The 24,288-nt window shown below is 36.4% G+C and overlaps 1 protein-coding gene and 1 long non-coding RNA gene across 2 annotated transcripts in view; one reads left to right on the top strand and one right to left on the bottom strand.

The window, feature by feature from the left end:
- LOC147916261 (uncharacterized) overlaps nt 1–24,288 on the top strand; it is a 57,774-nt gene that overhangs the window by 24,557 nt on the left and 8,929 nt on the right. Inside the window, exons 2-3 of the long non-coding RNA XR_015553195.1 lie at nt 11,679–11,805; nt 15,470–15,543. This is a non-coding gene — a long non-coding RNA (uncharacterized LOC147916261). The remainder of the gene's footprint in view (nt 1–11,678; nt 11,806–15,469; nt 15,544–24,288) is intronic.
- TNFAIP6 (TNF alpha induced protein 6) lies at nt 1,077–22,035 on the bottom strand. The gene is made up of 6 exons (XM_004423837.3): nt 21,900–22,035; nt 17,393–17,530; nt 15,816–15,977; nt 9,146–9,374; nt 5,854–5,894; nt 1,077–1,756 (listed from the first exon to the last, which is right to left on the bottom strand). Exons 1-6 carry the CDS (start codon nt 21,991–21,993, stop codon nt 1,587–1,589), a joined length of 834 nt encoding a protein of 277 aa, XP_004423894.1. The 5' UTR covers nt 21,994–22,035; the 3' UTR covers nt 1,077–1,586.

The raw sequence follows: 24,288 nt of genomic DNA, 5'->3' as shown, positions 1-24,288 counted from the left end.
CTTCCAGGGCTCAGTCTTTTAGCCTTTTTTTCTTTTTTTTTTTTTTTTAACGATACTGATTCCATTAATAATTTAAAAAGGAACACTCTCTAATCTCTTTCTAACATGTAGTTCACTAATTTGTCATGTTTATTAACTATTGTGTCTCTCCCCCAACCAGAACATAAGCTCCCAAGCCTAAGGATTTTTGTTTATTTGGTTCTTGGGTGTTTTACCAAGTGTCTAGAACAGTGCCTGGCATATAAATTTTTGTTGGATTTAATTGAATGCTCACTATTGCCCTTCATATATACAAAGTAATAACTGTGACTTTTTCCCTCTAAAAAAGTGAAGCCACACGGGGCTGGCCCGGTGACGTAGCAGTTAAGTTCGCACACTCCGCTTCAGCAGCAGCCCGGGGTTCACAGGTTTGCATCTCAGGCACGGACCTACGCACCGCTTGTCAAGCCATGCTGTGGCGGCGTCCCATATAAAGTGGAGGAAGATGGGCATGGATGTTAGCCCAGGGCCAATCTTCCTCAGCAAAAAAAAAGAGGAGGATTGGCAACAGATGTTAGCTCAGGGCTAATCTTTCTCAAAAAAAAAAAAAAACAAAAACGTGAAGCCATAAAGCAACAAAAACAAAAATCTAATCTTACAGTGGGAATATTCATCCTAAACATAAAGGCAACAAAAATGACCTCAGCAAAATCAGTAAGTATGACAGCAAATAAAGTTTAACCTTCAGTACATTAAAAAACATAAAAGTAAAAGTCAAACTTCAAATTTAAAATTAAATTGCAACATATCTGAAAGACATGGAATTATATACCTAATATATAATGATTTCTTACAAATCAATAAAAGAAAAGATTATACAAGTCAAAAAAATGGGTGAAAGACATGGAAAAATAATTCTCGAAAGGAATAAAACTGGCCAAAAAATATATAAGCCAGCCATCAGTCTCACTGCAAATTCACACCACGATGATATGTCCTTTTTGCTAAAAAAGGAAATTCTGCTTTAAATAACCTCTGATCCAATAATCCTACTTCTAGGACCTTATCCCAAATAATTAGTATGCTGTACAAATACATGTGCCTCAGGATGTTTATTGCAGCAATAGTTATGAAAACAACCTAAAATTCCCACAATAAAGACAGGCTTAAATAAAGTACAGAACAGTCATACCATGGAATACCTTACAGCTGTTCAAAATCACATTTTTGCAGAATACTCAGTGATATGGGAAAATGCTTAAGCCATAAAGTTCAAGTTTAAAAAAACCCAAGATATAAAACTGTGCTTGGTGCAGGATTCCAAAATTTCAAATAAAAATACACATAGATACATATATACATATACCACAAATCGAAAAATGACTAAAAGAAAAATATATAAATGTTGACGCTTGTTACTTTTACGCAGTGGAATTAGAAGAGATTTTATTTTCTCATTTAAAATTTTCTGTATTTTCCAATTTTCCCCAAATTATCAGGTATTGCTTTCACATTAGAAAAATAAATAAATGTTAATAATAATATAAAAGTGAGATCAAAGGGGTTCCAAAAGATACAAACATAGACACCAAATGTGCTTTTTTGTTTTATAAATGGGTAAATCTTCCAGCTAAAAAGTTTTTATTTCCGGTAGAAGCAGTAGTTGTATTTTTTCCTTGACCAGATTTGGAGGGAGGATCCACTGCAACATATTTGATTTGGAACCCTCCTGCTGTCACTGAAGCGTCGCTCAGAAACTTCAAAGTCATGACGTTTCCTGGGGAGGAGGAGAGCGCAAAAGAACAACATTACTTTCCTTCAATTTGAATTTGACTGACCATTCAGACTCATCATTCTCAGAAGAGAATATAAAAATTCATGAATAAGACTCCCAGAATTCAGAGCTGGACTCTCAGGCTGTAGATTCTGTGGTTTCATTGCCGGGGGTAGCAAGGTGAGGGACTTGCATGTTTTTCCCTCTGGCCCTCCAATCTCTCCTGTAGGAAATTTCATCTATTGTTTTAAAATGTGTTCATTATGGAAGGAACATCCACAGAATTACAGGACAATGGCAGGCGGTTCAAACCAGTGAGGTGTGGATGGATTATTGACTAAATGGTAGCAGGGCAACAAGCTTTACATTTGTAAGAAACAAAGCCACCAAGTTACATCCCTACTTTATACAGAGTTCCCAACTACATTTTACCAGCATTAAAGACCAGAATGTGCTAAAAATTAAAAGGAAAGACCTTATTGTATAAAATAAAATATAGGAATATTTTTCTTTTTCAGGAGGGAAAAGCCTTCTTAATCCACATCACAAATCCAGAATTCATTACAAAAAACCCCATATATATTGAACGCTAATGTTTGACAAGTACAACTTTAAGTACCTTTCATCTATGAACTCATTTATTCCCCACAGCTACACTATGAGGTGGATACTATTAAAATATTTATTTTATAGAAGAAATGGAGGCACAGAGAGCCTAAGTAGCTTGCCCAAGGCCACAGAGTTATAGTGGCAGTACCAGGTTTGAGCTTGGGCAGTCAGCCTCCAGAGTTCATGCTGTGATCCACTACACTTTTCTCAGACTAGGATTGAATTGCCTAAACTTAAAAAAAATAAAAATTTTTTTTTTTGCAGATTATTCAGCTGGTTAAAATACAAATCAGGGGCTGGCCCCGTGGCTCAGCGGTTGAGTGCGTGCACTCCGCTACAGGCGGCCTGGGTTCAGATCCTGGGCACGCACCGATGCACTGCTTGTCCGGCCATGCTGAGGCGGTGTCCCACATACAGCAGCTAGCAGGATGTGCAACTACAACATACAACTATCTACTGGGGCTTTGGGAAGAAAAAGGGAAAAAAGGGAGGAGGATTAGCAATAGATGTTAGCTCAGGGCCAGTCTTCCTCAGCAAAAAGAGGAGGATTGACATGGATGTTAGCTCAGGGCTGATCTTCCTCACAAAAAAAAAAAAATACAAATCAAATTGGCACTGTAGGGCTAGTGCTATCTTGGCAGCATCTATCAAGATTTAAAATGCACATCACCTGTGACTTCAAAATTTCACTTCTAAGAATCTACTCTTTTTAAAAAAATAGCACTACAAAGTAGAGGTTTAAAAATGTCCAGTGAAACATTGAATAGCAAAAGAAAAAAAAAATCAGAAACAACCATCTTCAGGATGTTAAATATTGGTACATGACATCCATACACTGACCTATTAGGCAGTCACTAAAAAGAATTAGAATGGTGTAAATATTGTACTCTGATTTGAAAATATGTCCATGGTATGCACGTACATAATGTTTCTATAATACAGGAAAACATCTGGAAGGATGGTTGCTACGAAGTTATCCAGTGCCTTTCTCGGGTGCGGAGAGATGAGAGTGGGCAATCTTAGTTTGTACACCTTTTACTAAAGTGGTGCAATTATAAGTAGTTTTTATTTTATAATTTTATTTATTTATTTATTTTCCCCCCCAAAGCCCCAGTAGATAGTTGTATGTCATAGCTGCACATCCTTCCAGTTGCTGTATGTGGGACAGGGCCTCAGCATGGCCAGACAAGCGGTGCGTCCGTGTGCGCCCGGGGTTCCGAACCCCGGCCGCCAGCATCGGAGTGCGCGCACTTAACTGCTAAGCCATGGGGCCGGACCTATAACTAGTTTTTAGTTTATTTTTTTTCTCTTGTTTTTTTTTTTTTTTTTTGAGGAAGATCAGCCCTCAGCTAACATCCGTGCTAATCCTCTTTTTGCTGAGGAAGACCGGCTCTGAGCTAACATCCATTGCCAATCCTCCTCCTTTTTTTTTCCCCAAAGCCCCCCAGTAGATAGTTGTATGTCATAGTTGCACATCCTTCTAGTTGCTGTATGTGGGACGTGGCCTCAGCATGGCTGGGGAAGCGGTGCATCAGTGCGCGCCCGGGATCTGAACCCGGGCCGCCAGTAGCGGAGCTCTCGCACTTAACCACCAAGCCACGGGGCTGGCCCCTCTCTTGTTTTTTAATATAAATATCCTGGGGAGAGTAAGCACATATTTAAGAAAACTCGATCAAAATGTTAACAGCATTAGGCTTACTAATAGGATTATACTTTAAATGTATTTTATGTCTTCTTTTTCTATTACTTGTAACAATTTCCTCTTCTTGCTGTTTTGCTAAATCTTTGGGTTTTTTGTTTAATTCATGTTCTTTTCTGTTTGTGGAGTTGTTTCTCTTTGAATAATAAATTGTGTGGGTTTTTTTCTTTTTTAAGTTTCTTGCAGTTGTGCAAGAAAAACGCTGATTTGATTACACTAGAGTAAGTTTTGTTTGTTGTAGACAAAACAAGAAAAATGTCCAAGTTTCAGGCTTCTTTTTGGCTCTCCTTTTTTTTTTTTTTTAATAGGATTCTCATCCCTCAGCTACCTCCTACGCTTCATAAGATGTCTCTCTTTTAACTTTCTGTTAACATAAAATATGTTCTCAAGAAAAGAATAAGAGAGAAACAAAAGGTTTAATAGGTTACCCTTCCTAGGGAGATTGTAACAGAGTAATGAAATGATAAGTTTTAAGCGTTACTCATTCAAGGATTGAACAAGAAGTTCCATCTCTTGTAATAATGGGCATAAATGAGACTTGCGTGGGCTACAAGGCTAGGATGAGGGAGTAATTTAGCTAGTAGTTTCTGAGTTTTAAGGACTGTTTAGAGATTGCAGCTCAGTGTAGCTTTGTTGTTTTTAGCTGCAGACGCATTGTGATAATTTTATGACGCAAGAAAATAGAGCAAGTAGAATGCCAACTGTTAATGCTGGTGACGGAAATAAAGAGGAAAAATGAAGATATCTAAGACAGTACAGGTTCTTAACCAGAAAATAGCAGTTTGGGACAATAGCAGTGGTATTGCTTATTGAGATAAATTTTATGGTAGTACAAGGACATTTCTCGAGGTCCATTTCGTGGAACAAGGTAACACAATTTACAGGAGGAAAAAGATTTGGAAAACATCACCTACGCCTACTATAGCTAGCCTTTTGAGATTTACTATGCATAATTACCATATTAAAAGCTCTCTGACATCTTCCAGTAAAGAAACCTATTTAACATTGTTTAACCCAATGTCTTCCAAATTTACTTGACCTTAGAGCCCTTTTCTCATGTAACACCTATTAAGAACATCTCATAGAACTGCGTTCTTTATAACAGTCTCTGGGGAATGCTGTACTAAGATAAAAATGCTATAAATGCGATGTAAATTTTTTTTTTTTGAGGAAGATCTGCCCTGAGCTAACATCTGCCAATCCTCCTCTTTTTTTTTGCTGAGGAAGACTGGCCCTGGGCTAACATCCATGCCCATCTTCCTCCACCTTATATGGGACACTGCCACAGCATGGCTTGCCAAGCGGTGCGTTGGTGCGCGCCCCGGATCTGAACTGGCAAACCCTGGGCCAGTGCAGCGGAGCGCACGCACTTAACCACTTGCACCACTGGGCCGGCCCCAACGATGTAAAATTTTTTCAGTGGAAGAAAGTATTTTTAACAACTTTATAAATTACTTCAATCCTTTATCAAGGAAAACTTTCGGCCTTTTATTACCACATTTTATGGAAATCATAAGCTAGAGCGGTATTCATGGGTTTGCAGATTCATGACTATCTCAGACTGCATTTTCTGCAAATAACCAGAGTCTACACATTTTTAGTGCAAGGAGTTGGCATAAACCTTTCTTTAAGTGTAAATAAACACTGCTTTGCGTTGTACAAGCTAGCAAGCTACACTTGTCCTCAGTTCTCTCAACTTTAAAAAGTAAATAGTAATAACTCCTGGGTCCTTCACCTACAGTGACACTGAGGAAACAGATCATAGTTTTGCTCTTCAATTCAGAGCCATTACCTGTACTAATGATGTCTTCTGGAAGCTCATCTCCACAGTATCTGAAAGGGAAGTTTTGAAAAGGAGAGGTCACAAGAATGAGTATTATACAGCTATTGTAGGTGGCTCTTACCGAGAATCAAAGTGCTTTATTTCCCCTAAGTAATGGCTCGTTTTCCTGTTATTTTGCAATGTTTTATTGTGCATGTGTGTGTTTGGTGTTTTTTTGTATTTGTAGTAAATGTTATTTTATTGCATTTACCAGGTCATGTATTAAGCAATTTACATATATTGTGTCTAATTTTTAAAACTGTCCTCCATTTTCTTTTTCTTAATTTTTTTTTGTTTATTGTGGTCACATTGGTTTATAACATTGTATAAATGTCAGGTGTACATCATTATACTTGTATTTCTGCGTAGATTACATCACGTTCTCATGTTCGCCACCCAAATACTAGTTACAATCCATCACCACTGTGTGTGTGTTTTTTACTTGAATTTGTTAAGGGGAAAGAGTGGTTAAAACATTGTCTGAAATAACCTTCTCTCAGTATTAATGAGTTTCTTAAGAAATGATATGTGACATTTCTTTTTTTTTTTTTAAAGATTTTCTTTATTTATTTTCTTTCCCCCCAAAGCCCCAGTAGATAGTTGTATGTCATAGCTGCACATCCTTCCAGTTGCTGTATGTGGGACGCGGCCTCAGCATGGCCGGAGAAGCGGTGCATTGGTGCGCGCCCGGGTCCGAACCCGGGCCGCCAGCAGCAGAGCGCATGCACTTAACCGCTAAGCCACGGGGCCGGCCCTATGTGACATTTCTACTCTGTCAAAACTTAGAAAACTATTTGTGTAGTGGACAATTTGAATGTATTTGGAAAAATTAAATCTGATTAATCTCATAACATTTTCTTCACAAAGAAGAATGGGTGTATGGTTTTTGGTATTAATATTCTGAATTCTAGAGTAGACTGATTTAAAAGTGGAGAAATTACCTTGGACCTGATAGACATAAGAGGGTTTGATTTTTATCTGAATCATGACTTGAACTCCCTTGCACATTATATAAAAGGTAAGGGTTTTGTCAGTTTCTGAAAATGTAATATTCCAGAGGAAGGGAAAGTCTATTATAAAGGTAAATCACACAATATAAATCCAACTAATAACAAATTAGCATGTTGAAAACCTCCTAGGGGCCGGCCCCGTGGCTTAGTGGTTAAGTGCCCAAGCTCCACTGTTGGGGGCCCGCATTCGGATCCCGGGCGTGCACCGACGCACCACTTCTCCGGCCATGCTGAGGCCGCGTCCCACATATAGCAACTAGAAGAATGTGCAGCTATGACATACAACTATCTACTGGGGCTTTGGGGGAAAAAAATAAAAAATAAATTTAAAAAAATTTAAAAAAAAAACCTCTTAAAAAATAGTTTATGATTTTATTTAGGGCTGTAGTTGATTTCTGAAACTAGGTTTAGAATAAAAATGTCATCTTAATTACCAATCTAGGAGGTTCATTTTTTCAAAAAAGACTTTGTTTTTAATATCGCTAACCCTACTTCATGTCTTCTTCAAACTATTTTTGAAAACTATTTGTATTTTTTTCTATAGCAGTAGTCTCAGCCAAAGAACAAAACAAAACAAAACAAAAAATAATTATCCTCCAAAAATTGTTTGTTTATGCAAGAAATGCCTTTGTTTTTCTTTGTATTTAAGTTACACATTTCAAAGTCAACATAAAAAGCTATTGAATCTATTATTTTTAATTGTCCCCACTCCCATGTTCTTTCATTAAATTACTGTCACAGATAATAGAGAATTGATAACTAATAGTCTATTAATAATGGATAGTCTAAAATACGCATTATTAAGTGGAGACCTGAATATATAAAACACTTAATTGTATACTCTTTAATTTGCAATATTTTGTAAGGCTGTCAAAATTTAAACTGTATTAAAGATTGATAAATAAATGAAAAGCAATAGGATGTGTTGGAATATATGAGGAAGCTATTTGGTTTAAAACTAATTCAGCCTGACCTTGTTTTTCCAAGAGGGCCTGATGTGGCCTGTTGAGCATGCATTGTACATCTGCTTTATTTATTTATTTATTTATTTTTATAATTTTATTTATTTATTTTTTACCCCAAAGCCCCAGTAGATAGTTGTGTGTCATCGCTGCACATCCTTCTAGTTGCTGTATGTGGGACGCGGCCTCAGCATGGCCAGAGAAGCGGTGCGTCGGTGTGCGCACGGGATCCGAACCCGGGCCACCAGCAGCAGAGCGTGCGCACTTAACCGCTAAGCCACGGGGCCGGCCCTATACATCTGCTTTAAATGTTTACTATGTCCCAAAGACAAGAATGATGCCCTTAAGTATAGGGATGGAGCTTCCCCTCATAATGGCATTTCTTTAAGGATAAGCATCTCTTCCTGGAAACTAAGGATTAATTTCCGACCTGCTGTGCTCACCTTATGACCACTGACCTGCTGACCACCGACTAAGCATCTCGTGACAGTAGTAAAAGAGATATTCCTGTCATATGTGATGTATGCTTTTAGTTCTAAGATGGTATATAACCACTCTGTACACCCCACTTCTTTGGTGCCCTTCCTTCCTTACAGATGGAAGGCCTGGGCTATAGACCTCAGACCTGGCTCATAATAAACTCACCCCAATTTTGATTTATAGATTGATTATGGATTATTTGCGTCAACAAGATTTATAGTGAGAACACAAAAATAGTGTGTCCCAGCATGTTGAAAAACTAAGAGAGAAATATTGAGGAAAGGAGCACTTGTTTGTTATGGCAAAGAAAGCTATTTTTAAGAAGATATCCATAGTAGGTTTGGCTAAATTGTGTGAGAGAAGGAGCTATATTTACCTTGTATCCATAATGCTTAGCACAATGCTTTGTACACAGAAGAAAGGCAACAATTACTGAATTTATAATTATTTTTGGGAGGTTGACAGAAATTAGTAGACTTTAAAACTCCAAAACATTTCCCAACTCACTGATCTCTTCTTCCTCATACTGTTATTCAAATCTTGAGGTCTTTATAAATAGACTATTTAACTAATTGTTACAACTTAACAATAATCAAAAGGCAGCTATCACTATTTTAGTAATAAATACATGTAGCAGCTGATTGGCTTACCATTCTAAGAAAAATCTTTGTTAAAAAAGAATATGGTGTTGCAGGAGGATAGAAATACTGGAAAATCAATATTATAGGGACAGCTACGGGAAAATTAAAGAAACATCAAACAAAATATTGGATGTTCATTTAACTTCCTATGTGGAGAAACAGCACATACCTTCCCACAAAGCCATGGACATCATCATAACTGTCATATATTTCCACATAGTCAGCCAAGCAACCTGGATCATCTTCAAGGTCGAAGTCCAAAAAACTCAGGTGAATACGCTGACCATACTTGAGTCTAATGTGCCAGTAGCAGATTTGGTTATCATCATACTCATTTGGGAAGCCTGGAGATTTAAAAATTCGCTTTGGATCTGTAAAGACACCACCGCATTCCTTCGCTAAAACGGAAAAAAAGAAGATAAGAAAACATTAGCAAGAAGTTATTCCTACTTTAAGATGATATTCATGTCTTAGTGTCCATTTATTTATTACTTTTTATGAAATAGTAGGGAAATGGCTTAATTTGTAGCATCTATAGTATATTATGTAGACTTGTAGCTAAAGAATAAATGTTTTTTTATTAATAGTTTCTAAATTCTTTAAAGTGAACATAGACTATTTTTGAATTTTTTAAAAAGTAAAATAGCAATAAAAAATACTAATTTAATTGATTATGTTCTTGTTTACATTTTTTGCTTCTTTTTACCTTTTAAGTATAGAATGCACAAGTCTGATGTGTACACTTATATGTGTTTTGACAAACACAAATACCCATTGTGGTGGAGGGGAGAATTCCCCCCTTTGCCCATCTGGTTCTTACGGCTGGTCAAATAATTAAAATGACGTAAGGCAGGTTAACAGGAGAAAACCAAACAAAATTTCATATGTGCGCACGAGGAATTCACATAAGCATGAAGAATTCCAAAGACAGTCAGGCAAAATGAGGTACATATATTATTCTGGACTAAGGAGAAGGGGGCCAGGAGTCTGGGTCTTCAAAGGGAAAGGAAGCAATTTATAGGAAGATGAAAGAGTTAATGTTTGGTAAACAAATGTTTGCAGTGCCTTGCAAAGACAATGAGACATGGAGAGGACTCTGATCAAATGGGCCTTGCTAGGTTCCTCCCTGTCTACCACACCTAGTTCATATACTATAGTTATCTCTGGTGATAGCTCCTTCCTGGAACAGGCTCTCTATCTGAAATTCTTTTAGGCAGTTAGGGGGAAGGTCAAAATTTCTTCCTGAGTCTTTTGTTCTTAAAAATAATCAGCCCCAAATAATTAATCCTCAAGCCAAAGAGATAGATCTTGGGCTGGCAAATTCTGCTCCCCTACACCATATTGCCAACAGGCCAATCAAGAAGGTAGGCATTTTTTCCTGTGGTGTCACCACTGTGTCTTCAGGGACTTGATAATAAGTCTAGTAAATTTTGTTTGGAAAATCATTATAGAATTTCAGGATCACAAGAGATCTTGAAAGTCACTAATCCAGTTAAAAGGAATAATTTGTAATCATTCTGTACTCCTTTTACTGATTTTAAATTAGCACCTTAATCCTAATATTTGAGCATTTGGTGGCGATATTTATGTTGCGTTTTTTCAAGTCATCTACCATTTCATAGATTTCTGCCGTATACTATAACTTGTTATAAAAACAATCAACCAACCTCTGCCAGAATCAGTGATTTTGCAGAATAACCTAGAGGGAAAGCTGTGGAGGGGCCCTAGTTAATTTTAATTCCATATCAAATAAATGTCTAGTGTCTTGAAGAAAAGTAACAACCTGAAAACTCAAAAATAATCTTAGCTGTGGTGATGGTGGTGACTCTGGGTAGCATTTGAAGATATTTTTCATTATATCAATTAGAGGCTTTTTACAAGAATATTCTCCTTTAAAATAACTATTTTTAAAAATTATGTTACGCCGGCCCCGTGGCTTAGCGATTAAGTAAGCGCGCTCCACTGCTGGCGGCCCGGGTTCGGATCCCGGGCTCACACCGACGCGCCGCTTCTCTGGCCATGCTGAGGCCACGTCCCACATACAGCAACTAGAAGGATGTGCAGCAATGACACACAACTATCTACTGGGGCTTTGGGGGGAAAAATAAATAAATAAAATCTTTAAAAATTATGTTAGAATCCTTAATGCCGTAGAAATTAAGGAAGCTTATCTCCCCAAGGCAGAACAGGATCTTAGAAAGGCTAGGGAGTGAGAAAAGGTCAGGGATCTAGTCTGAGCTCTGTGACCACTCTGTGCCTCAGTTTCTTCATTGGTAATGTAGGGGAGGAGAATTTGCTACCCCAGAATATGTCTCTTTGGCATAAGGATTATTTTAGGCTAGCTTTTTTTTTAAGAAACAGCAGACACGAGAGGAGCTCTGAAAAACAAATAGAAGTTACCCTTTGTAAAATACATTCATATTTGTAAGAGAAATCTCTGTTTTTAAGGGTGTCTCCTTTGCTGCACTGGGAAGAGGAGGATATCTAAATCTCTAGAAATTTACCAATTAAGATCATAAAACTGAACTGGGAAAAAGTTTACAGAACTCTAAGGAAAAACTGGATTCATAAAACTGCTAACAAAAGATGAAGATCAACAAGAATTAATTACATGGGACTATGATTATATGATTGAATATGATTTATAATTTTTATGACTTTTTATTTGAAATATTACTGGTTATTTAATCTTTGTTTTCCAGATTTAAGGAAACTTTTTCTCTTAAGCTACCTATGACTGAGAGCAATTTGGTAAAATATATACCTTTGTGAATAAAGATGAAACAATTTTTCTCCCGACATAACCCTTCCAGAATTTGGAAACTCTTAGTGAGTATTCTTATTTTCATTGCAATATAGTTATTTATATAAGTTCAATAAGAATATTTTCTCCTTGTAACAGGATACAATTGGAAACTGGTTATATTACCAAGGCTTTGACTGGAATGTCATATTTGAGAGAGACATGGATAGACTCAGATATGACCCAACAACTTTAAGGAACTAAGATTGACTTTATGGAGCCAATAAAGCCCCTTGAAAAAAATAACCTGGTACCTTTCTTACAAGGTTTCCAGCAGCCTTACCAGGTGAGTAAGGAAGGTCACTTCCTAGGAGGTGCAGAAATCTCAGGATATTGTGGGGGACCTCAAGAAGAGAGGAATTTGCCCAAATCTACAGGTATGCAGGCAAAGTCTGATGGCAACTCGTTGGCATGTCTTCTTAGTCTCAAGAGGCTATTAAAAGTTCAATGTGGAGATTCCTTATGAAAAGTTCCAGCAAAGTAGATTTAAAAGAGCCTATATGATCAATTGCTCTTCTTGCTGCATTTATGTAAATAATCAGGCTAAGTTTATTGAAACTAAACTTGTTTTGCAACAAATTAGTCTTAATTTGTCTATCTTTGATAAAATTAAGGATGAGTTTACAGAGAAAAATTATGTTTCAGTAGAAAATATAATACACTTATGGATGTTAGATTCTAGAGCTGTTCATTGCCTTTTGGGGTTTTGTTTTTCACTTGTAAACTGGACTGGACTAGATCCTGAATTCTTCTAGTTTTCTCAAATATTTGGCTACAACTCTACAAACTAATGTTTCCAATTTTCTCCCACTTTTTGACTTGGAATCCTTGAGAATTAAACCTGCCCTTTTTCCTAAGTCTTTCAAACTGAATGTAAATGATGTGATATGATATAGACTTTGGAGAGGTCACCACAATAATCTATGTTTGGACAATCTTTGTGCCTGATGCTATGTAAGCCACTCAGAGAATTTGCCTAAACACTTGATGACATCATCAGAGACATTTCAAACTGCAAAAGATGCTTTGACTCTGATAGCTAGAAATCTTCTTGACTGGCTACCCTCAGAACTCAGAAACTGGTTTACAATTTGCTCAGTCATTAACCTTTGTTTTTATTTTATTTCTGTGGAAATGTCTCTTATTAAATATCTGGTTTCTTGCACAAGATAGACCTAACTTTGGCAGCCCAGCTGCATCACCACCTCCTAAAATGAGACACATTTTAACTGAACTGACCTATTCTCAGGACTGAATGACTGGTTCAATGAGATATGGAACAATCCATCAACTAGCCTGTGGACTGTGAAACTTCCTGGGGAAGTTCTAGAGGCGGGACTGAAGGGGAGCAGAATTTGCCACCCAAAATATCTCTTTGGCATAAGAATTATTTTAGGCCAGTTATTTTTTAAGAAATAGCAGGCATGGGAGTAGCTCTGAAAAACAAATACAAATCACCCTTTGTATAGACATTTATAAGGGAAATTTCCATTAGTAAGGGTGTCTCCCTTGCTTCACCAGGAAGAGGAGGATATCTGAATCTCTAGAAACTCTTATCAATGGAGAAGGCAACAACTTAAATTTGCATAACCATCTTACTCTTGTTTACTGTGCTTTTCCTGATAATCTCCCATAACTGACTCTCCCAACAACCTCTTTTGTCTTTAGCTGAAATGGTATTTAAGGTGAGGACTTTGGCCATTTTGGTGAGTTACTCAGTGTTCCTGGGTCTCTCCCATGTATATATATTATTAAATTTTATTTTTCTCTTGTTAGTCTCTCTCATGTCAATTTAATTCTCAGACCATCCAGAAGAACCTAGAAAAGTAGAGGAAAATTTCTTCTTCCCCTACAGCAAAATAAATATAATCATGCCTCTCCTATTCCCTCCCTCACAGAATTATTCTGAGGATAAAATATAGAACATAGCTTAAGGGTCTTATGCAAAATGTAAGTTTATTGTATTATTGTATATTGTACCTTATTGTATTATTAAATATTATATAATACATAGTTTATATGTGTAAATAGGCATGCACAGTGCCAGCTTTTGGAGTGATTTGCTCTGTCCCATAGCATACTATCTTTGTTGTATTGTATCATTAGATTAGGAAAAAAATTCAAATATTGAACTAATTATGTCATCTGGCTATATCTATTCAGCTCTATATCTTATGTTACACACAGTTATTGCCTCGTCTCTTGCTTATTTAGAAAATGACAGATTCTCAAAGCTGGCTGGGTCCCTGAGAACTGTTAATTGGCTAAAAGGTATTTATACAAAAGGCAGTCAACATCACATCACACATTCAGAACTTGATGAGCAAGTTTACTTCTAAACCCTCTTCATTCTTAATTCAATCAACTCTAATGTGGTGATATTGATTAGTGAATAATCATTGCTTAATTTTTCTGATACTATTATGATTTTTTCATTCCAATTATTTTTCAGTGAACTCCCAATGATAGTTCAGGCAGTCCCCAGTCACCTTTAGGTTAACCATATCCTAAATAATCAGCATATCATTGAATCCAAAAGTAAGCTGAGATTTGAGTAACAACAAGTTTCCCAGGATTCTGTACACATATTCCCAGAGTAAAAAGTATTCAATCTCTATTAGAAACAAAAGCAGTTTATAAAAATTTGTAAGTTAAGGTGGCATTCTTATAAAAGGGCAATCAAATGCCGTAAGAACCTTTACAATAGTACTTCTTCATCTCCCCTAGAATTTGACCTATGAAAATAATTGAATGGATGCTCAGAGATCCTAAGGTTTATCAAGCAAATGAAGAATCAGAGAATATATTTGGAAATAAAAGTTACTCTTGAGAGTAAATAGAGAATTGCCTGAATAAATATATTGAAGAAAAAGGAAGAGAGGGAGGAAAATAAAATATATGAATTATTAACAATGACTAAATATAGGACTAAATATGTTATCATTTAGGCTTAAAATATGTCAAAGTGATTTGAAAGTTATAGTCCTATATAAATGCACTAAGTATTCATATTTTGTCTTAAGTGGGAATATGTGATGGCTCTAGGCAAAATTCTTTTCTACTTGGAATACATATTATTTTGAGATATATGTTACAAACATGAGAAACTGTTCTCCAGTGGTTAATATCATTAAATAATAAATTCTATAATAATATGCTAGAACTTCACTGTAACACTTCTGTTGTGTTATGGACTTTCTTATAAGGTAGATCCAAATCGGACACAACCTGAGGATGTTTATGATCATAAATGTGGAAAAGATTTTGTAACACATTGTAACACTTTTTAATATCCTGGGGAAAATATGTCCAAAAAGAAAAGTCTATTTTTTCTCCAAGAACATGAACAAAAAATAACTCTTTACAGTAATTATAATGGGTTAATTTTCTCTTTAACATTTTCCCAGCTACAATAAGCCATGGAAAAAGAATATGCAAAAAATATGCTATATAGTAACTAGTATATCCAGTATATAATTATTAAACCACAGAGTGAGAGTTGTTTAGTTTGGATGTTTAAGAGTTTATGCACAATAGAATTAGGGAAAGGGTTAGTTTATTCTGTCTCCTTTTTCCCATTGTATCAAAGGGATAATTTTGAACAGTTAACATTTGGTAGGATCACTTTATTGTTTTAGCTAATTAACTATGACAAGTTTATAACCTGCTTTTTTTTCCCTTTGTGGTCAGGAAGTTCCCTGACACAGAAAAGGCCTGAATTTGCAATGCTACCTGCCTGCTATTTATTGGCTGTCTGATTTTGGGTAAGTTACTTAAGCTCAAATTTTTAGTTTCCTAATTTCTAAGAAAGGTATAACAATAGCTCCTTGCAGCTGTTGTGAATATCAAGTGACAGTGTAGATGAAGGAATGTAAGTCAGTGTCTGGTACAGCATAATCACTCCATGAATGGTAGTTATTAATATTATCATTATTAAATTGATTTATCTCTGGAAGAATAAGCCATTTCTCTTTAACAACCTCTTAGTAATGTGCAACTGTTTTTGCAAAGTATAAAATTATTATCTTTAACAAACCATGTGGGTTGTAGCAATAGGCATCCCATCTTTCACTCCTATTGAGACGGATTCCGTAATCAATAATACCAGTTTTTCCAAATCCACAGCTGGGCCCTGGCTTCACAATGGGGTATCCAACTCTGCCCTTGGCCATCCACCCAGCAGCACAGACATGAAATCCTGCAAGAGAATGAAAGGGTTATGGGCTTAAATGGTAAACTCCCTGAGCTGAATGAAGTTCATCTTAACAAAGATGGCCCCTTCCACCAGTGACGGTTTCTTGACTGCCCAAATCCAGTTCATGTGAAAGAGGAAAAACTGTTTTCTTAAAAAATAAAGTTTGAAAATGACATCTTATTTGAAAAAAAAAAGAAGCAGATGGACTAAAAATCATAATGCCATGGATATGAAAACAATCCAAGTTCAGAGCTGGTGTTTTTTCACAAATGACCTATCTAGTGCCATGAGATAATTTCTGAAATTACCATGAATCCTGGAAAAGAAAATTCGAATGATAATTTAATTAGTTTCTATTTCAGGATCAGTTAAGATATTGCTAATATTTAAAAAAACTTGATTAGGGACGAAGGCACTTATAAATTTCAAACAAAGCATCAGCCCTGTTTTCCTTGCTCAGTTTTGGAGGCTGTTTTCATTTTTGCCAATGCCATTCAAGAATGATTTTACTGGAAGTCCAAGATGGCTGGTAATGGCTCTGGCCTTTGTATCTATCATTCCAGTTACTGTCACACTCAGCCCTGTGGGTATAGACTGAGCAGTCATCTGGGGAGACTTTGGTGCCTTTTAGAGAACACCTTTATTTTTGTCTTGGGTAATGTATAATAATAGCATAAGCTTTGCCAAATGTTTTCTTAAAAGCAAAGGGGTATCTTCAATGGAGAAGAGAGTTCCAAATGAGGATGGCCTTTTGGATTCTTCTGAAAATCTAGAAGAGATGATAGCAGCTCATTTTGTTATAAAGAAGCAAATAGCACCAGTTAATTGCTGGGTTTTTCACCAGGTCTCCTGACATCATCTTCCCAGTTTCTTTCCCCTGCCATCTTACAACTTGCTTATCCTCCTTCTCCTCATAGCTTTTGATCTTAAAGTACAAATTCATTTTCCCACTTAATGTAAAAAAAAAGAAAAAATTGAAAAAAAACCCCCACTAAATTCAATATTTCTTCTACCAAGTATAATTTTCTTGTAAGACTCAACATAGTAACATCACTTAACAGCTGAGGAAACCCATACCCAGAAGTTAACAAGAGCTAGAACAATATTAAAAATGAATAGCAATGGCATTAAAATTAATGAGGAATTTAAATGATATCAAGATAATGATGTCTTCATTTTCTTTTGACTTTTATTTATTAGCTCACAATGAGTTGTGACGCTAAATAATTTGCTTGTACTAGGAACTTTCCACCAGCTCTAGGCAGAGCAGATGGGACAAGCTGGAGGGCAGAGATGTCATAGGGGCTTACTATTAATAGGGGTAGAGAGAGAAGTCTTATTAAGGGGTTACAGGAAAGGTGGGATTTTCTTTTTCCCTAAGGGTGAAAAAGAAGAAAAATCATCATCAAATTAGTTACCAATTTTTCTGGCTGCTTCTAGCTGCTTGTAGGTGGCAAGATGGCCACCTTCATATTCACACACGGCCTTCGCTTCTGCATAGGTGAGCTTGTATTTGCCAGATCGCGCTTCTCTGTGGTATACGCCTGCGGCTTGTTCTGTGAATTCACAAAATGTCATAAATGCACTATTATCCATTGTTGTGGAACAAGGGAAATTTTGTTGCCTCAGCTTGAAGATTACATCAGCTAATGTTCCTGCCAAAGGGTTCCCTGGGTCAGCTGCCTGGGGTGGCTAAGTTTTCATTATTAGAAAGCTTTGGGAAAAAATATGAATAAGGATAATTTTAGGGGAATTTGGGGGCATAGACAGAAACTTGAGGCTAAATTATATTTCTGAACTGATAGCCTGAAAGAAAGTTTTAATACAACATTTTATTTCTACACTTATCCAAAGATGACAAAGTTTTGACTTTTTTTTGGCTTTAAGTCATATAAAAACTTGGAAAGGTAAGCAATAGGGAAAAAAAGGAGGTGAAGGCAAAAGAAACCGATGAAAATTGATCCATTATGTAGGCTCACAATGATGGAGAAAAATAAGCCAAATTAGCCATTTGAGGAAAATGACTAACGCAATGTAATTGAGAAGTTAGTAAACAAATCAAAAACTGAGGAAAAGTTTGAAGGAATCCAAGCAAACAAATATTGCATTAAAGAAAAGAAAAATAGATTCAAATACAGAAGAGAAAAAGCTTTGGCACACCTAACTACCAGTTTCTAAGTTCTTTATCTGGTTTGTCTTTTTTAGTTCACATTTGTTCCCAACTTATTTTAGGTAGTGTTAAGTCATACATGAGTTGTCTCTCAATAGATCACTGTTTAAGCCGATTGTTTTGAGTTTGGAGTGTATATTGCCATAGAAACAATGTGAAAAGATCCCCAGGACACTAATCATAACATAGTTCTAATAGTTCTACATAGATTGTCAGATTATGGTGAAGTCTTTGTACCCTGACCTGTGCAATCAACCACCATCAAGACCATTTTCAATGAGAACACGTATTCCTTGGCATGCAATAAGACTTGAATCCAGCAGTATTAGAAATATCATTCCTTGCTCTTCTCGCCAAGCTGAAGTTGACTCTGCCACAGCTCAATAGGAGATGTTGCTTGGCATATTTCCTCTTTTTCTGAACTCCAAGGGATCCTAATCTTACATTGTACGGTAAGAAGGCCCATCAGTTATACACTGAGGACCTTAGTCAATCTGATGCTTACAGGTCAGAGAAACACAAGGAACATCAAAGTCATTTTCCTCTTTTTTGAAAGTCATCTGCTGCCCAAGTGTCCTTCATATGGTAAAGCTTCATTAACTAAACTTCCGCTAGTTTCCAATTTGATTGTTTTACCGATATACCATGAGGTACTTTGCCAGGTGCTGTGGATCAAGTCCTGTTCTCAAGCAACCTGGACACTAGTGGGCAATGTAAGTACCTCTATTTTGAAGTACAGGAATACTGAGGCTTTTAGTAGAGAAGGAAGACATGTTCAACTTACATATGTATTGTAACAGAGATTATTGTTAATTATTAAAACATTAAAATTATATCTATTCCCCGAGAATACTCTATTAGAAAAAAATTTTATAGGAATTATTTTTATGCCTGCCAAGGTTTCTCATACTAAGATTTCCTTGATATTATACTTCAAAGATCAAAGTATGATGTGCTAAAAACAAGACTACAGGCCCCAAATGGAGTAGCTCATGCTAAGCCCCACCAAACCAAGACTTGACGTAATTACAGTTTTGGCTGTCCCAGAAATGGAACCTCAAACCAGTCAGTCAGAAATCACCTGATCAGCACTAGTTAGGTAATCAGTCTGAGAGACCCCTGCCATCCGCTGAAGGAAAAGTAAACTTGCAATAACCAACCCACCTCTTTGTCTAGTGTATCTTCCTTGTTCCTGCTCCCTTCTGCCTAAGAACGTCTTTCATTCATACAATTCCTCAGAGCTCCTTCTATCTGCTAGATTGGATGCTGCCTGATTCGAATTGGTTTTTGCTCAAATAAACTCTTAAAATTTATAATATGCCTCAGCTTATCTTTTAACAAATATTTGCAGGAAAAAAATAAATTGAGAGAAATTTTTTTTAAATAACTTTCTTTTCTTCCCAGTAATTTTTCTTAAACTTTTGGTACCTGTTGAAAATTGTTTAATAATAAAATAGTAAAGTAAATATCAGGAATGTCTATGCTATAATTTTTAATTTATTAAATAACATTAATATTCCACATTGTTCCTGAAAGAACACCTAACTTCCCATTATCTTGCCTTATGAACAAGTTGAGAACTCTTGGCGTATGTACTAAAGTATTCCTCAATTCAGAATTTTAAACTACTAAGATGGTCCTTTGTACCATGAGTCCTCATTTTAGAAGTTTTGCCTTTCAGAAGAAATAATAACTTATTAATTTTTCTAGTTAACAGTCATTCATTAAAACTGAAAAGCTACTTAACCAATATTTTTTTTCCTTTTAGCAAGTAGCGACAGTAGCGTGTTGGCTGTGGTTTCTGCTCCTGGTTCTACAGTGGACGAGTTGTGTGACCTTGCATAAATTACTGCCTGAGTCTCGATTTCCTCATCTGTCAAATGGGAATAATGATAGCTACTTTGGGGATAAATAAACCATTAAAACCTATAAGCATAGCTTCTGGAACTAAGTAGGAGCTCATGATAATGTTACTTTTCCCTTCTCCTTTTTCAGATAATGGCTAAAAAGTATTGCTTGTCTGTGCATTTTTGATTTTCATAATCCATGTAAACTAGTCTTTTGTTCTTAAGTGTCTTTTTTTAAAAAAAGTTACTATTTAAGGAATTAGAGGACACCAGAGTTAAAAAAAACCTCAGGGATCCCCTCTGTTAACCCTCTCATTTTACCGGTGTGGCCCTGAGACCAAGAGTTTAAAGTGCCTTGTTCTTGATAGTTGCTAGCAGAGTCCTGCCTTCTCATCCAACTCTCCTTCCTCCCTAAATAGTTTCTGATACTATATGGACCTAACCAACTGTAAACAATTTGTGCTAGGCTGACTGGTCAATAATTTGTCCCAGATTGAAGCAATTTGCAATTACCTCTGGCCTCAGATTTGCAGCATACTATTAACAAACCTTTGGTTTTACTCCTTTCTACCTCTAGGATAGAACTTCTATTGTCCAAATTTATATTTGTGGAATATTCAACATCACTTAAATGACAACAAGCTCCAAATTACTTGATCATTAGAGCATTTCAAAGTTTATCCATATGGGTTTAATTCTTACTAGCTTTATGATAATTTTTTCATTTCTGACAAATAGGTGTATATTTCCTAAGTTTGATAGTGTGCAATGAAATTAAACCAAGAGACTTGCTCCTTCCTCTAGTAAATTGCAGACCCCATCTTGGCCAAATGGATCTCACTGTTCAGCACGAAACTAGTTCACTGGCTCAGGCTGAAAAAAGAGGCGACAAGGCTGTGCATTGCAAATCCAGCTTTTTAATGAAATCCACATGGCTGCAGTTATGACTGGAGAGAAATATGATGAAAGAGAGAATATTCTACAACTGTGTGCTGCTTAGCAAGCACAAAACCAAGATCTAGGTTAATTTTGCTTTCTCTGTTTTATACAAGAATCTGTCAGTTTTCTTCTCCAGCAATAGTGAAAACTTTTTCACTATCAAACACAATAATGAACATAAACCAATATTAATTTGTATCATGAGAATTAAAGCATTGTTTACTCTATGGGGTATTTTAGGTTTTGTGTATTTGGCCTTTTTTGGTCTATTGTTTATATTTACATTTAGGCCTATGTCATGCCTTATATTTAACAAAACAAAATGACAAAAGAAACTTTCCTTGTCTAACAAAAGGGGGTAGAAAAGTATTTATATGGATGGCTCAAACAAAAAGAATCAAAGTGGTAAGAATGCATTCAGAAATATAAGCCTTTTTCATTTTTTTTCTGTATTACAAGCTGGCTTTGTCAAACTAGTTAAAAGATGTTTGCAAAAAGCAAAATATACACTACAGGTCAGAGTATGTGGAGCAATGATGATTATAAAATTATTGTGTATTCCGACTTACCTGTTATGATTCTGTTATGATTACCTGTTAGGAAATCTGACTGCAAACGCATTAAAATAAAAACAAAGTAATAGATTGCTGTTTTTATTTTGTTAAAGAAACATTCTCCACTATACCACATCTGCTTTGAGAATTTTAAAATATATTTTCATATGGAATATAAATATTAACCTCTATTTTCTGCAGAACAGTTCACTCTATAAAAAGCTATTTTTAAATTTTGGAAGTCAGCAACACTGTGAAAAATGGTATAAGCATTCCAATAGCTATCTTTTCTAAGCATTTTCTTTGAAAACATCAGCCTTGAACAGAACAGAAAAATTTACTACTTTGATTCACTTCTTCATGAATTCAAAGAAATGACATTCCCAACAAGAAGCTCGTGAGTGAAGTTTCTTACCAAGCCATATGGAGTTATGAAAAATTCCGTTCTTGAATCCCCATCCGTGAGCCTCTTCCCACAGCAAGACAAATAAGTAAATAAAGATAATCATATCTCAGTTGTAGAGAAGTAATAGCCTGTTTGTTAGGGGCTGCTCAGGATAAATTCTCAGAGCAGAGGCTGAAATGTGACTGAAACATCTGGTTTCCACATCTTTTAAATGGTTTTTTCAACTGTGAGGTCAGCGAGTACTCTCCAATGGCATTTTCCGCTGTGGAGTTACACAATTAACTCAGTGTCTGAAGCAAATCCTCTGACTCATTTGCATTGGCAACCAAACCTAAGGATATAGAATGATCATCTACATTTTAAAATTCACTTACTTGGAAAGGGGTTCATTTATTCTGTCTGTCACAGGCACTTTTCTATTAGGAAGTTTGTGTTAACTTGGTGCAGATTCAGCAGCAATTAAAAAAAAAAAGCTTTAGTAGGAATTTTTAGAGAAACACTGAATGTCTTATTTGCAGTAATTCAATTAAGGAGTATGGGGTTTGGCTGTAAGCATTAATCTTGAACTTGACCCTGGTAATGTTACTTTAGTTTTCCCTAAAAATTGCCAAGCTTGTACAGAAAATTTAAAACAAAATGTGTACACAGTTTGGCAAATCCTAAGCCATCTTCAGTGATGTAGGATTTCTTTACTCTCTATCTGCTTTTGTCCCGGGGTGGGGTCTCTTGGCAGTCCTTGGTTTATTGTGGTCAGCAGGTAAATACATCAGCTTCCAGAAAAGTAGTTCTGTTTCAGAGCCTTAGGACATTCCAGCAGCTTTGGGTTATCTTATTATAACACAAATTTCCCCAGACCACAAATCCTTGAGGTTTTGAGAGAAATGTGGGTGGGTAGATAGCCATCAAGTTAATAAAAATATGGCCCTAGCTTCCCCAAACCACTCTAATTTTGAAGATAATCAAAATAATAGGTAATAATTATCATAGGAAGGTCACCATGTCTTAAAATATCCCAAACTTTCCTCTCCTTTTGTGTAGGGTCCTTGGATAACTTGTCTGGTAATATCCTTAGTGCTCTGATGCTAGTGACCTTTCCTGATGATTGACAGCCATTTTTTGGCAGCTTTTGCTTCTCTTTTTTATAGGTCATTCTTTGCTACTTAGCATCTCTACTCTTGCTGCCAAACTGCTTCCCATTTGTTCCATCATGTTTATTTTTCCCATGCTTTCTTATTCTCTCCAGTGATATTGGAATCCTTTGAAAAAATCAACTTTCTGGACACGCTCTGGTCTGAAGTTAGCATCGAATCCCTTAGGCTTCTTTGCACTGAACATTGAAGGCTTGCCCTGGTCTCGTCTCTGCTCAAAAGAGCAGTTGTGGGGATGTAGGCTGAGGGTACAGAATTTACTGGATGCTCATTGAGGTATGCATAAAGTTATTAGGGTTCAAAATCTCTATTTTGGGTCCATGGCAAATGAGAGATGAGGGAATTGTGTCCCAGTTCACTGATAGGGTCAGAGAGTTTAAGTTTGGTGCAAAAGAGGATATAGTCTAGACCAGGTGGGTGTGACTGTGGAGAAGATAGGCATGGTCAGTGAGAAAAGGATGAATAGATAGTTAGAAGGAACAAACTATGGTATTTCTCTGGAAAGAGGAATTATATTATTTTAAGTTTGCGGTTTAGGAAGTAAATATAACTTTACTTGCACAAGGCTCTAGCAAAACCATCACAGCCTTCTCCATTCTTTTGCCTGGTCACATTCTCTGGCCATGCCTTTTCTGCATCTCTCTAAAGTATCCAATGCTCCCTAGTTCTCATTTATCAAAAGTTACTGTAAAGAAAGTGTTGGAAATTAATCTTTACTTAGGTCAAATAACTAACTGATACCCTTCTTTGTCCATTTACATTTTAAGGAACCTCCAAGTATAGCAGGGTGTGAATGTTCAACTTGTTTTCACATGAAAATGTAATGATTGCTTTGATGGATTAACCCAATCTAGGGTGGAGGATTTCTTTTTCCCCCTCCCAACTCTCCATGCAGAGTACAAATATTTCCCTTCACCTCTGCACAATGTTTGGAAACCCTGTCCTCCCTATCATAATGCTAATGGAAAACAGTGCCTCATGATGTAGGTTCTGGTTTTGAGGGGGTGTTTAATTCTATTGTGGAAGAACAGAGGAGAATGAAACCTATGAACTCTTATCTTGGAAGTTGTCTAAGATTAGTAGGCACTCCCTGCCCGACTCCCAGTACATACTACCCAGGATGTGTTTGAGAAGCTGAGAGAAGATACACTGATAAAAGTTCCTTTCAAGGGCTCAGAAGACATCAGTCAAATGCTTTGCCTTCACGGATGAATGCCAACCCCCCATCTCTTGATCAGTGGCTCCTTTTG

This window comes from Ceratotherium simum, chromosome 9 (genome assembly GCF_057802395.1).
Source record: "Ceratotherium simum simum isolate JZ-2026a chromosome 9, ASM5780239v1, whole genome shotgun sequence".
NCBI classification, from domain to species: Eukaryota; Metazoa; Chordata; class Mammalia; order Perissodactyla; family Rhinocerotidae; genus Ceratotherium; species Ceratotherium simum.
The sequence above is the reverse complement of the archived record's forward strand: the minus strand, read 5'-3'. Positions and strand labels throughout refer to the sequence as shown.

Bases quoted from the DNA above. Each gene is read 5' to 3' on its own strand.
- TNFAIP6 (XM_004423837.3), bottom strand. From the start codon at position 21,993: ATGATTATCTTTATTTACTTATTTGTCTTGCTGTGGGAAGAGGCTCAC. The intron at 5,895-9,145 runs GTATGTGCTGTT...CTTCCCTTTCAG, and splicing joins GTCCATGGCTTTGTGGGAAG to ATACTGTGGAGATGAGCTTC. The intron at 1,757-5,853 runs GTAATGGCTCTG...CCTCCTCCCCAG, and splicing joins AGAAGACATCATTAGTACAG to GAAACGTCATGACTTTGAAG.